The following is a 14,178-nucleotide window of genomic DNA, read 5'->3' as shown; positions in this document are numbered from 1 at the left end:
GCACCACTCTTGTCTTTTGCTGGGACCGGGGAGAAGGTGGCTGAGGGAAAAGATGTCCACTCACCTCCCCGATTCCAGCATCGTCCCGCATCGCTCCGTTTCCAGGTTGCTTCCAGGTGTCTGACGCGGGCCCGAGACGATACGTCTCAGGTGCGCTCAGCCACTCAGTGACAGAGGCGGGATCTGAGCGGACTTGAAACTGATCCTACCTCCTTCACTGACTGGCTGAGCGGACCTGAGACGTCACGTCTTGGGCCCACGTCAGACACCCGGAAGCGGCCGGGAACCGATCACCGCAGCGCCGCGATGCGGGACCCGCCGCTGGAACCAGGGAGGTAAGTGGATGTCTTTTCCCTCAGCCACCTCCTCCTCGATCCCAGCAAAAAAGTGCCCCCCCCCCCCCCCCGCTGGAGTACCCCTTTAAATCCGCTGCCATTTGTAATCAGACACATTTTCCCAGGCATTTTAAAAGGAACAAACTGCAAAGAAACGAGGAGGGAGAAAAAACTGCTCGTGAACCCAGCCTTAATGTTGTGTTTATTATGTGTCTGTCCATGGAAATATCTTGTAATTGAAAGGGATTTAAGAGCCTTTAGAAACACAGCGCCCGCAGCAGAGAATTAATTTCTTTATACATACTAGTCACGATTCCCCAGAAGTGGGCTTCAGCGACTCTTACCATCGTGCCGGAAAATTATTTACACAAGTAGCAACTTAAGGATTGTAGCGTTTACAACGTCTCAGACCGTGAGCAACCGGCGGATTTATCAGTTTGGATAATGGACTGGTAAAAATGAAAAAAAGGAGGTGTGTGTGGGGGGTTAAAAATTGCAAAGTCATAAACACTGGTATTTTGTTGTGAATGTGAGAAGTCTTTTGAGGGGAGTCAGGTTGAAAAAAGCTTTTCTATCTTTATTGTTATAGGCAGATTGGATTTTTAACAGCGCTTGACTTTTCTTGTTTTTTTTTTGTTTTTTTTTCTAGGTGCCAAGTCCTTCCTGGATGCAGCCTCAGCCATATATCATGCAGCACGCTGTAAGTTCCTCTAAGAGAAATTTAGGCAAAACTTAACAAAAATTATCTATGTATGTGTTATGTTGGTTCCAAGCTTCTGTGTTGAGCGTATCCTTATAGAGAGATAATTTTGGCAATAGTTGTAGCGGGTATTTCAGTTTGTCCCATTAAAGTGAATCAGGGGAGTTGTAATACCGAGTACAACCACTACTAAATGTACGGAGCTGTGCCCCCTGATGGATAGACCTTCAATAGTCTGTCGTTAGTAAGCTCCCCCTAGTAGTGTTGAGCGGACTTGCTGAACTGTTCGAGTTAGGCAACTTTCTTTGATCCAGAAAGCTCAATGTTTGACTTTGACTCTACCTCAAGAAGTTTAATATCGCTCTAGGGAGTCCTAGAAAACATGTTTTCCTGACAGCCCTAGAGTAGCATCCAACTCCAGAAACTGGGAGTCAATTGCCAAGTGTTCGAGTCTGGAGAATGTTTGCCAAACCCATACAGTTCGGCAAGTCCAACAGGCTATCAGGAGAGATAGAGAGATAGATAGATATGTGTACATTCATTTTATAGACACAGTGAGATTACCTCTCTTTTCCTCCATTTCTTCTCCAAGTTGAATACCTTCCAGCAGTTGTAAGTCGCACATAAAATAGAAGTGATTACTAAATATGTTCTGTAACTTCGTTGTAAACCTTAGTTGGCCGCATTTGTAATACTATCCGTAATTGAGCCTGACTCATGTAATTGTACTGACTCATCCACATGCAGCGTTGTGTCACCGATTCACTGATGCAAGCTGGGGCTGACCTACAGTACCAGGCATGGCCTGAGAAAAATGGCAGCACTGTTCCTGAAGAAGAAGAAAGATAGGCCTGTCTTTTTTCTTTTTGAATTCCTGCGAGAATTCTGGTAACAGTCACCATATTAAACGGGTACTCTGGCCAAAAAAAAATTAAATCAACGGGTGTCAGGAAGTTAACTTCCTTCTGTATGCCCTGCAGGAAGTGGTGTATTCTTTCCAGTCTGACACAGTGCTCTCTGCTGCCACCTCTGTCCCATATCAGGAATTGTTCAGAGCAGGAGAGGTTTTCTATGGGGATTTGATACTGCTCTGGACAGTTTCTGGCATGGACAGAGGTGGCAGCAGAGAGCACCGTGTTACACTGAAAAGAATACACCACTTCCTTCAGGACACACAGTAGCTGATAAGTACTGGAAAACTTGAGATTTGTAAATATATAGATTTTTACTTTACTTTTAAGTTTCTGAAACCAGTTGATTTGAAAGAAAAGAAAGTGTGCCAGAGTACCCCTTTAATTGTTTATAGGAACTGTCTGAGATAGCACTGCACTCCTTGCCTATCTCTGGCAATGGAGCATGCACGAGACTCCTGTTCCCATTCACAACATCATGGGGAGTCCCAGCAGCAGACCCCTCCATGCTCATACACTTACAACCCCTTTAAGTCATACAGTGCTAGACTGAGATGGCAGAAGGACATGTTTCTTAAAGGGATTGTCCAGGAATTTTTCTATGATGGTCTGTCCTCAGGATAAGCCATCACTATATGATCAGTAGGGGACTTTACACCAACAGATCTGATGACAGATTATCTGCCAAAGATTTGAAGCCAAACCCAGGAATGGACTATAAACAGAGAACAGGTCATAAAAAGACTGGATTTCTCCTCTTTTCAAATCCGCTCCTGGGTTTGGCTTCAAATCTTTGGCAGATAATCTGTCGTCAGATCTGTTGGTGTAATAGGGCCTTTAGGGTGCGTTTACACGGAGAGATTTATCTGACAGATTTTGGAAGCCAAAGCCAGGAATGGATTCGAAAAGAGGATAGATCCCAGTCTTTCCTTTCTGCCCTGATCTCTGTTTATAGTCTGTTCCTGTCTTTGGCTTCAAAGATCTGTCAGATAAATCTGTCTGTGTAAAGGCACCATAAGACCCACCATGTATTCGCTGTTGTGAGAATACATGTGCAATCTCCAGGTAATACAACACACAAAACAGTACAAGTCCTACAGCTATAAATAGCAATGCAAAGCTGGTCATAGTAACAAGACAACACGTCATGCGTGTAGGCCTGGATACATACTATGTAATGAGGTGACAAACTGGCAGCCGGATCCCCGGTGACAGATTCTCATTAAGGGCCAGGATGGCAGCCTGTGGCTCTACAGCCGGACGCAGGTGAAATATAATTCCCAGCATGCGCTTTACCACATTAGAAAAATCTAAGAAGAAAACAATGCATCCGACTCGCCCATAACACAATACCGCACGCCAGCCCCGCGCCTGACAAAGCCGTCCACCGGCGACGGGGCGTCCAGTAAATGAGGCGATTGTTTAATGTGTTATTTATCCGTGCCTTCTCCTTTGTAATGCGCAGTGAACACACCTCTCTGAGTAAACACCATCTCCATATTTATTCATTTAGCCTCAGGACCAGTCATTTTTCACATCTGTTCTATTCGCTCACTAGAGCTAAACGATCTTAGATGGATTCTTCCTGAACTGGCAGACTATTAAAGTGCACCTCTATTCCTCACACAATGGAGACGAGATGTTTTATAGACTCAGCCGGTTGTCAGCCTGGGAATTCAATGGAAAGAAAGAGAAGTCATCAAAACATGAGGCTCACGGTGTCTCCTTCTTTAACATGTTAAAGTGGTTTTCCCATAATCTAAACCTAGAGGGAGATTTATCAAACATGGTGTAAAGTGAAACTGGCTCAGTTGCCCCTAGCAACCAATCAGATTCCACTTTTCTTTCCTCACACACTCTTTGGAGTCTGAAAGGTGGAATCTGATTGGTTGCTAGGGGCAACTGAGCCAGTTTCACTTTACACCATGTTTGATAAATCTCCCCCTAGTCCTTATCCTGGGGATAGGTGATAAGTATCCGATCTAAGAGGTCAGACCCGTAGCTATCATGAAAATGGGGGTGTCCTAGTGCCTCTGTGGAAACTGGGATGGATGAACATATGGACTGTGAGCCCAGCTATCCCGTCTTTGCCATAGAGCAAAGTGTGCTTGCTTGACCACAGTTTTGTTCAAACAGGGTGGACACGGGGCATCTCCTTTCCAATAATTGGTGACATACTGATCCTATTGATCACCTCTCCTACAGGTAGTTGTATCAGTAACATGACCGTTAATGCCCCTATTCCACGGGTCGTCCAGAGGAGCAAACGAGCGCTCTCAGCGCTCGTTTGCTCCTCGTTCCCCGCTCGCTGCCGCCATTATTCAACGCGGCTGCAGCGAGCGAATGAGTGCGGGAGGGGTGGCGGGGAGCTGCTGGGGGGGCTGCCCGGGTGATCGCTAGATCGGCAGGGCAGCCCATAGGATACAGCGGCGTCTGCTGCCGATGCTCCTATTCAACGGAGCGACGGCAGCTGATCGTTGCTGTATCAGTCGCTTGTTTTTCAACATGTTGAAAAAAAAGCGACTGCAACGATCAGCCGACATAAACGATGTCGGCTGATCGTTGCACTCTATTCCACGGGACGATTATCGTCCGTAGCGGCCGATATCGGCCAAATACGGACGATAATCGTTCCGTGGAATAGGGCCTTAACTATATGCTATGCTAGGATATTACAGACATCTTAAGGTCCCCATACAGTATTATACTAAAGTCCTCCAACAGTGTAAGGAGTGTGGAGGCCTTCCAAGTCTCCACCAACAGATGAAGTTGGTGGAAGTAGGAATCGGGTGATATTCACTGCTCTGCCCCTTTGTTCTCAGAGAGATAAGCCGGGGCAAGAGCAGGCAGGCAGTGGTTCATCCTTCCTTATAGGAAACACATGAACGTTCAACCGTGCCAGATGTTCATGTGTATGGGGAGGCCAGGAGGGGTAACTGCCTGATCGTTTGGCCCACAGTTATTGCAGGTGAATAGGCATGGATAGAGAGTGGAGCCTTGCTCAGCAGCTTTCTACTCAAGGCATAGGCCATAGGTCTTGTTCACATCTTGGTTTGGGACCTCAATTGCAGATTCCATACAGGAACAAAAACAGAGCCTGGTGGTCCATTACTCAACAAACACCAATGGCTCTCCAGAGATATAATTGACTTTAATGAGGTCTTTCAGGTTTCTTTCCGGGGTCCATTTTTTAGCGGCAGAGCGCTGTTATCTCCTATGTGCTTCCCGGATGATTTAAGGATTGCCCGGGCAACCATCCACCCCACCCCCTGCAGCTCCCCTACCCGCTCGCTGCTGGCGTGTGTAATAGCGCTGGCAGAGAGCAGGGAACAATGCGCAATCGAGCAATGACCTGACAGCTCGGTGCTCACTTGCTCCTGCTGATCCCCATGGAATAAGGGCTTTAGAAGAGAGTCTTAAGAATAAATGGCCAGTGAGCCAAGCCTTATAAGAATGGCTGGGAAGCCTAACCTGTCCTATATTACATGGTTGTCTATTCATTTTATGTAATTCTAGGTACCTATAGGGGAAATATATGGCATGCTAAAAGAAATTCCTTGTTGATAAATGTTAATGAGTGGAAATTCCAAGACTTTGCAAAAAGTTTTCATCTGTCTTTATAGAACCCAACATCAGCTCTACGATTAGCGATTCTATAGGCTGTGTAAGGAGTGCAGTATAAGTCTACTAGTTTTATCCACTTTAGCAGTATGCTTACAGACATTAAGATAACATCAGCACCCCCACTCCTGTCTAGACCAGAGCTGTGCCGCCAGAACTCCTTTGGCGTCCATCAGTAAAAAAAAAAAATACATGTGGATTTTCCAAGCTGAATAGAAAAACTCATTCTCTTCTGTCTCAATGAGGCAACTTTTTGGTTAAACTTCCCCTTTAACGACTTACTGTAAAATAATATCAAATAATTACCAACAGTAATGCCCATTGTTAATATTTTATTTCAGGCCGTTTCAAGTTCTGCTTCTTTTCTTATAAAAAAAAGAAAAAAAAGAAATAAATTCCCCCAAAAAATCGAGATTGTCGGTTCCTGTCCTTCTAAACACCATCCTTCCCCTTACATCATAAACCACAAACCATGCTTTCGACAATTTCCTTTTCGAGAGGAAGTCTTCAAGAACACACACAGCGTCTCGTACTAGTTGTCGTTTTCTTGAATAAAATGATCTGTTTCGTTTTGACACTCCCAGTAACATTACATTCATATAAATATTTAATTCTATTTTTAATTCTTAGGCCAGTGTTAATTTTTATTTTTTTTTTCCGTGGTTAATTGACCTAAATTTGCTATGGATGATGAAAGAATTTCTCGTGAAGTCTTAGGAAATGTACATTAAGGCAATTCCGAGAACTGTTCTCAATTATTAGCCCCGTAATATCTGTTACGAGACTCTTTAATACAGGCATCTACAAGCGCGTCCAGTGATGTCATCTGAAAGGTATTCCTAAATATATTGACTGACTCTGCTCTCCTAATGAAAAGCAAACACCGCATAGTCACTCGCCTGCAACAAAGACATTGATGAAATAGATTGAATCTAAAGAAGGACGAGACAAGTTGCCGGACAAAAAAGAAAACCTTAGCGGCAAAACTTTAAAGCTTAAGAGAAATACTGTATCCCTCTAAATGATTAAATAGTGTACATGCTTAGTAGATGTAAACTGCTAGGGCAGAATGAGACCCGCTATGGGGAATGATAATTTTGGGTTATGTATTCACCTGACTTGTGGTAGTCTTGAGATCTATTACAATTTATAAGCAAGAGACATTTTGAGAATTCTGCTGATTGTCATTGGAATCTGTTGACTGGCATTCTCCTGTACTGCAGAGCTGGAAGAGTTAGGTCTTCAACAGTAATGCGTTCTTACTAGAGATGAACGGGACTCAATAATACTCGAGTCTGATTGTTCGTCATTTGAATACCAGTGGCTGCCATAGGCCATAGGCTGTAGCTGTTTTTCAGGACTCCCTAGGGCTGCATCCAACTTCTTTAGCCACTGGGAGTCAAATGTTGAACGGTCGGACTACAGCATGCTCGAGTCCCGCACATGTCTAGTTCTTCACATGAAGCTGTCATCACTTTCATACTGCCTAAAGCATGCGTCACTGAGACAGTGCCTGGTAACTTAGGTGTAACTGTCATTTAAATGTAATTGAGTCAGCCGAAGAATTTGCGTAGCTTTTTATGAGATTTTATGTCGGTGTATATTGTAAAATGATGTCCATGTGTGAACACATGCTTAAATATTCATAATACTGGTTAATCTCTTGCTATTTTCTCTTGTAAGGGGGCCGTGTTAACTCCTTCCATGGACCATACAATGTCACTACAGCCGGCGTCCATGATCAGTCCCCTGACCCAGCAGATGAGTCACCTGTCCTTAAGCAGCAGTGGAACAGTAAGTGTCCCTTCCAAAAATTACTTTCCTATGTTACTACTGTGCTTCCCTGAAAATAAGACACCCCAACTAGCCTACCAACTAGCCTAAAAAAAGGCATTCCCTCGAAAATAAGGTACACCCCGCAAGTAAGACCGCTAACCAACCACTTGCACCACCCCCTCCCCAACACCTCACCTAATCACCTTGTGGACTGTGACAGCCGGCACCCCAGGCATACGTGTCTCTCCATGCGGTGGCCACCGCACGTCCCTCTGTCCCGCCACACGCTGCTGATCGTGCTTCTGCTGCGCTCCTACAGGATGTTGGTGAGTGGGGGTTCCGGGGGGAGGGTCAGGAGAAGAGAAATAAGACAACCCCCTGAAAATAAGACTAAGGGTTCTATTCCACGGACCAATAATCGGCCCTGTTCGGCCGATTATCGCTCCGTGGAATAGAGACAACGATCAGCCAATGATCGTGTCATCGGATGATCGTTTATTTAGGTTCAAACCTAAAATCATCGGGTGTAATAGCGGTGCGTGGTGTGATTTCACAAGCACCATACATTACCTAAGCATGTTGCAGGTCTTCTCCTGCGCTCCTTCTTCCTCCTGGTCCCACGCGCAGCAGCTTCGGTGCGGCCTGTCTCAGCTGACAAACCTCTCAGCCAGTCACTGAAGGAGCACAGGAGAAGACCTGCAACATGCTTAGGTAAAGTATGGTGTTTAAACAAGGGCTTCAAGGACATCGGTAACGATGTCCCTGCAGCCCTCACTAAACGATTATCGGGCCGTGGAATAGGCCCAGTAATCGAGCTTCGATCTAGCAGATCGGCGCTCGTTTACGTTATTGATCGGGCCCCCGTCGGCCCGCGGAATAGGACCCTTAGGGGGTACTCCAGCGGGGGGGGGGGGGGGGGGGGGCACTTTTTCACTGGGATCGGGGAGTAGGTGGCTGAGGGAAAAGACGTCCACTCACCTCCCTGGTTCCCAGACGCTTCCTGGTGTCTGACGATACGTCTCAGGTAGTCAGTGACAGAGGCGGGATCTGAGTGGACTTGAAACAGATTCACTGAGTCACTGACTGGCTGAGCGGACCTGAGAAGTCATGTCTCGGGCCTGTGTCAGACACCAGGAAGCGGCCAGGGACCAGAGCGCCACAATACGGGACCCGCCGCTGGAACCGGGGAGGTGAGTGGACGTCTTTTTCCTAATCCACCTCCTCCCTGGTCCCAGCGAAAAATTGCCCCCCGCTGGAGTACCCCTTTAGTGTAGCTTCACACTTTCTGTATCACATCAAATTTGATGGTGAGGATCCGCAGCAGATTTTATCTTAATAACTGAACATAGCATCAAATCAGCACCATCTAATCTTCTGTGGATCCTGTATATATGTGAATGCACCCTTAAGGGGAGATTTAGCAAACTAATGTAAAGTATATTGGAACCAATCAGATTCCACTTTTCTTTCCTCGCAGATTCTTTGAAAAATAAAAGGTGGAATCTGATTGGTTACTAGGGGCAACTGAGACAATTCTACTTTACACTAGTTTGATAAATATCCCCCATAGTGCCTCTTTGGGAGCAAAAATTAATATACAGCACGGTCTTATTTTCGGGGAAACACGGTGTGTGCATGGACGCCTATCTTGGCTGTATATAGTCTGTTACGTGTCTGAATTCCAGCTCTCCGTATAGTAATTTGCTCCACACATACAGCCGGCTTTCTCAGCCATGCTGGATCTGATGCATATTTTAAGTTTTGGAGAGGTGGGATTTATGTGGCAAAAGGGTCCATGAGCTCACTGTTTCCAAAATAACCGTCGGCTCGGAAATGATGGGAGCAGACGCTGTACCGTGCCTGTGTGTTTTATGACTTTTTAATGCACATTCAGAGAGGGAAGCAGATAATGGGAGGCTGATTGAATTCCTTGTAACTTCCAAAATTAGCCCCGCTCTCTAAGCTCCATCTGAAGCTTATCATTTATTCAGCTGTTGCCTTATCCCTCCCATATTCATTTAAATCTCATCTCGCCGACTGTGAGAGCAGGGAACCTGTCGTTCTCTGCTTATTATGGGGACGCTTCTAAATAGTAGGTTTTAATTTGTGCATTCCTTCAAATGTATTGTCATTGTAATATCTGGCGGATTCTTACACATTAGCTTAATAAGTTATAATTGCTTGGATGGCAGTTGCTTCTTCCGGCCTGTAGGTGTCACTAGTTAGCAGTTATAGAACTGGACAAATACTGCTCATGCATTGACATTTTTGCAAACAGTGACACCTGCAGGCTGGAAGAAGAAAGTTACAAACATGCTGAAATAAGTGAAGCGATAGGTTAATTATATTAAAAGGACAAAACGCTAAAATATGAAAAAAATAAAACTATAAATATTTATTTTTAAAATCATATTGAATTTTATGAGCTATTTTGCTCTACCTGAGAATAGGATATGATAGAGAGAAGCTGAGCGCTGGGATATATAGGTTTTTTATTTTTTTTTATAAAGCAGGGATAGGGAACCTTGGCAAAACTACAACTCTCATCATGCCGTACAGCTAAAGCTTTGGCTTCCAGGCATGATGGGAATTGTAGTTTTGCAACAGCCCGAGAGCCAAGATTCCCTATAGCTGGTATAAATCCAAACAGGACTCCTAGGAGGCACAGAAAGAGTCCAGCTTGCCCCACCTACATTTAGTGATTGACAGCCATCTCTATATACACACACTGATAAAATGACAGGTGGCAATCACTGTGTGGGTGGGGTCAGCAGAGTTCAGCTCCTCCCCCTCTATTATATCCTGCTTTTAGATAGGCCCTTTTTCCCTTAAAGGGATTTTTTCATGATTGTTTCCCCCCCACCCCACCCCCCCCAGAAACAGCCCCACTCTTGCTTATAGGCTGTGCCTAGTATTGCAGCCCGGTTCCATATATATATATATATATATATATATATATATATATATATATATACACACACTCACCGGCCACTTTATTAGGTACACCTGTCCAACTGCACGTTACCACTTAATTTCTAATCAGCCAATCACATGGCGGCAACTCAGTGCATTTAGGCATGTAGACATGGTCAAGACAATCTCCTGCAGTTCAAACCGAGCATCAGTATGGGGAAGAAAGGTGATTTGAGTGCCTTTGAACGTGGCATGGATGTTGGTGCCAGAAGGGCTGGTCTGAGTATTTCAGAAACTGCTGATCTACTGGGATTTTCACGCACAACCATCTCTAGGGTTTACAGAGAATGGTCCGAAAAAGAAAAAACATCCAGTGAGCGGCAGTTCTGTGGGCGGAAATGCCTTGTTGATGCCAGAGGTCAGAGGAGAATGGGCAGACTGGTTCGAGCTGATAGAAAGGCAACAGTGACTCAAATAGCCAACCGTTACAACCAAGGTAGGCAGAAGAGCATCTCTGAACGCACAGTACCTCCAACTTTGAGGCAGATGGGCTACAGCAGCAGAAGACCACACCGGGTGCCACTCCTTTCAGCTAAGAACAGGAAACTGAGGCTACAATTTGCACAAGCTCATTGAAATTGGACAGTAGAAGATTGGAAAAACGTTGCCTGGTCTGATGAGTCTTGATTTCTACTGCGACATTCGGATGGTAGGGTCAGAATTTGGCGTCAACAACATGAAAGCATGGATCCATCCTGCCTTGTATCAACGGTTCAGGCTGGTGGTGTCATGGTGTGGGGAATATTTTCTTGGCACTCTTTGGGCCCCTTGGTACCAATTGAGCATCGTTGCAACGCCACAGCCTACCTGAGTATTGTTGCTGACCATGTCCATCCCTTTATGACCACAATGTACCCAACATCTGATGGCTACTTTCAGCAGGATAATGCGCCATGTCATAAAGCTAGAATCATCTCAGACTGGTTTCTTGAACATGACAATGAGTTCACTGTACTCCAATGGCCTCCACAGTCACCAGATCTCAATCCAATAGAGCATCTTTGGGATGTGGTGGAACGGGAGAGTCGCATCATGGATGTGCAGCCGACAAATCTGCGGCAACTGTGTGATGTCATCATGTCAATATGGACCAAAATCTCTGAGGAAGCTTCCAGCACCTTGTTGTATCTATGCCACCAAGAATTGAGGCAGTTCTGAAGGCAAAAGGGGGTCCAACCCGTTACTAGCATGGTGTACCTAATAAAGTGGCCGGTGAGTGTGTGTGTGTGTATATATGTATAATATATATATTATTATAGATAAAATACAAGCCCTGAACAAGAGTAGCGCTGGCTCTGGTATACTTATTTAACATTCTCGTAGATTTCTTAAAGTGACAGATACATTATGTTTAATACTAAAGATAGTCAAAACAATGACATTCTACGTTCTAGGATTTCTATAATTTTCTTGTTTACCCCATTGAATATCTGACATCACTCTGAATGAATGCGATTGTTAATCTCCTGTCAATCAAAAAGAATCCCCATAAAATCGGAGCTGGTTTAGCTTCCTTCCTCTCTGAGAGATGTCATTATCTAAAAAGATTTAGCCGAGTGACACAATAAAGGAGTGGTGTCCTGTTAAAGCGATACCACACCTGTATATATAATGGGTCTACCCCCTGTGGCTCCTGACTCATCATCCAATTAACTGATACCAAACCCAGAGCTGGTGACACAATCGCACATTTAAGGTGACTGGCACAGCACCCAGAACGATTTGCTTCTCAAGGTAAAATTATGGGGGAGATTAATCAAACATGGTAAGTGAAACTGGCTCAGTTGCCCCTAGCAACCAATCAGATTCCACCTTTCATTCCCCAATCTGATTGGTTGCTAGGGGCAACTGAGCCAGTTTCACTTTACAGCAGTTTGTCTTTTGGTTACCTATTATACTAAATATTAATACAAATGTAAACTTTTATTTTTTCCAGTATATGCCTGCAACAACAGCTATGCAAGGAGCGTACATCCCACAATACACACACGTCCAGACAGCTGCAGTTTCTGTTGAGGTCAGTATGAGAATTTAATGCTGAGTTTCTTGAATAAAGTTGCATGGTGGCTATCGTACCATAACTACTAATAGTCTGTATTACCCACAGTCCAATTCTTAGTAGGGGTCAACAGCTTGCCCAGGAGCACCACCCCCAGTGTGACGAAACCCCCTCCCCCTCCCCTTTGTGACGCAGCCTGCCCCCAGTGCTTCGGGGCAGGTTGGTGTTCCTGAAAAAAAATGGTGCCAAGCACGGGAACCAGAGGCAATTTAAAAAAAATAAATAAATAAATAAAGACCACATCATGTCGTCCCCGTGCCGACCCCAATCCATTAAGGTAAAAAAGAAGCACAGCGATGTACCTGATTCGTATATAATAAAGGCCGTTGTTTAAAAAAAAAAAAAAAACGTTAAATGAAAGCCAATAAAAACAGCCATGGAAGACATATACACAGAAAAAATTAAACTAAATCTATTCTTAGAAAACTGCATGAAAAAAAAACTAATCTTAAAAAAAAAAACCTTAATCGGGCTCCATCCCAGCCTGGAGAGGCTGATAACAGGGGGTCCATAGATTTCATTGTACTGCACTGTAACTGATTCCTGTAATTCTTTCCATGTTCTGACTGTGATCACACATACTGTATGTCGTGTGCTTTGTTCTTTGCCGTAGACTGATATTTTTTCTTTTCTTTCAGCAGGAGGCCAGTGGTCAGCAGCCGGTGACAGTAGAGACCTCTAGTGATCATTCTCAGTACACCTATCAACAAAACAAGTAACTCTAAGGTTAGGAGATGTGCGGTCTTCTATGTTCCCAAAATGATGGAATTATTTAATTAGAGCTCCGGAAACCAGGGCGCTGTAATAATACATAATTATAATAATGATGGTGACAACAGCGTGTAATATTGGGAATTTACACATTATTGTTTACTTTTTTAGTGGTACCTTTTTCTTTAAAAAAAAAAAAAAAAAAGGGAAGAACAAAAAAGTTAGTTAAAGGGATTATCTAGCGCTACAAAAACATGGCCAATTTTCCTCCTCTCTTGTCTCCAGATTGGGTTCCATTGAAGTAAATAGAGCTTAATTGCAAACCGCACCTGACCTGGAGACAAGAGAGGAGGAAAGTGGCCATGTTTTTGTAGGGCTGGATAACCCCTTTAAAGGAGAAGTCCAGCCAATTTTAAAAATCTGGCAGTCGGCAGGGGCAGTGGGGAATGAGTAATTACTTACCTCTTCCCATGCCCACAGTGAGTGGTGGGATCTGCCTCGGGACCCCCGCTGGGCTCCAGGATTTCCTGCACTGCCGCTTCTGTCACTGGTTGGCTGAGCAGCCAGTCCATTAGCTGAGACAGGCCTTTCCCCACCGAGGAAGAGAGAGTAATTTCGTACTCTTGATGAAATTCCCCTCTGCCCCTGCCGGCTGCCAGATCTTAAAGTTGGCCGGACTCCTCCTTTAGCTTTTATACATGTACTGTTAACATGAGACCACTCTCACCTACTTGTGAATAGTAAGCTAGGGCTGCCCCCCTGATGCAGACTCCATGGTGGTGAAACGGCAAATCTGTTCTATTGTTTGAAACTCCGTTCCATTGAAGTAAATGAAGCTTAATTGCAAACCACACCTGACCTGGAGACAAGAAAGGGGAAAAAGTGGCCATGGTTTTTGTAGTGCTGGATAACCCCTTTAAAGGGGTTTTCCAGGCTTAAAAAAACATGTCCACTTTCATCCAGAAAAGGCACCTCCCCTGCCCTCAGTTTGGGTAGCATTAAAGTGAATGGAGCTGAATTGTAATACCACACACAACCTGAGGACAGGGGTGGCGCTCTTTTTGCAAGAAAGTAGCTGTGCATTTTCTAATC

General features: G+C 44.6%; 1 protein-coding gene across 8 annotated transcripts in view; it reads left to right on the top strand.

Annotated features, from left to right (window-relative positions):
• RBMS1 (RNA binding motif single stranded interacting protein 1) overlaps positions 1-14,178 on the top strand; it is a 294,933-nt gene that overhangs the window by 273,817 nt on the left and 6,938 nt on the right. For 5 of the 8 annotated variants that reach the window (XM_069982796.1, XM_069982793.1, XM_069982791.1 and 2 more), the window contains exons 10-13: positions 985-1,035; positions 7,251-7,361; positions 12,253-12,333; positions 13,014-13,101. In XM_069982796.1, the coding sequence (XP_069838897.1) occupies positions 985-1,035; positions 7,251-7,361; positions 12,253-12,333; positions 13,014-13,094 (324 nt within the window). In that variant the 3' untranslated portion in view covers positions 13,095-13,101. The remainder of the gene's footprint in view (positions 1-984; positions 1,036-7,250; positions 7,362-12,252; positions 12,334-13,013; positions 13,102-14,178) is intronic. The other 3 variants (XM_069982799.1, XM_069982795.1, XM_069982792.1) reach the window with 1 other exon arrangement.

Source organism: Dendropsophus ebraccatus, chromosome 9 (assembly GCF_027789765.1).
Source record: "Dendropsophus ebraccatus isolate aDenEbr1 chromosome 9, aDenEbr1.pat, whole genome shotgun sequence".
NCBI classification, from domain to species: Eukaryota; Metazoa; Chordata; class Amphibia; order Anura; family Hylidae; genus Dendropsophus; species Dendropsophus ebraccatus.
The sequence above is the reverse complement of the archived record's forward strand: the minus strand, read 5'-3'. Positions and strand labels throughout refer to the sequence as shown.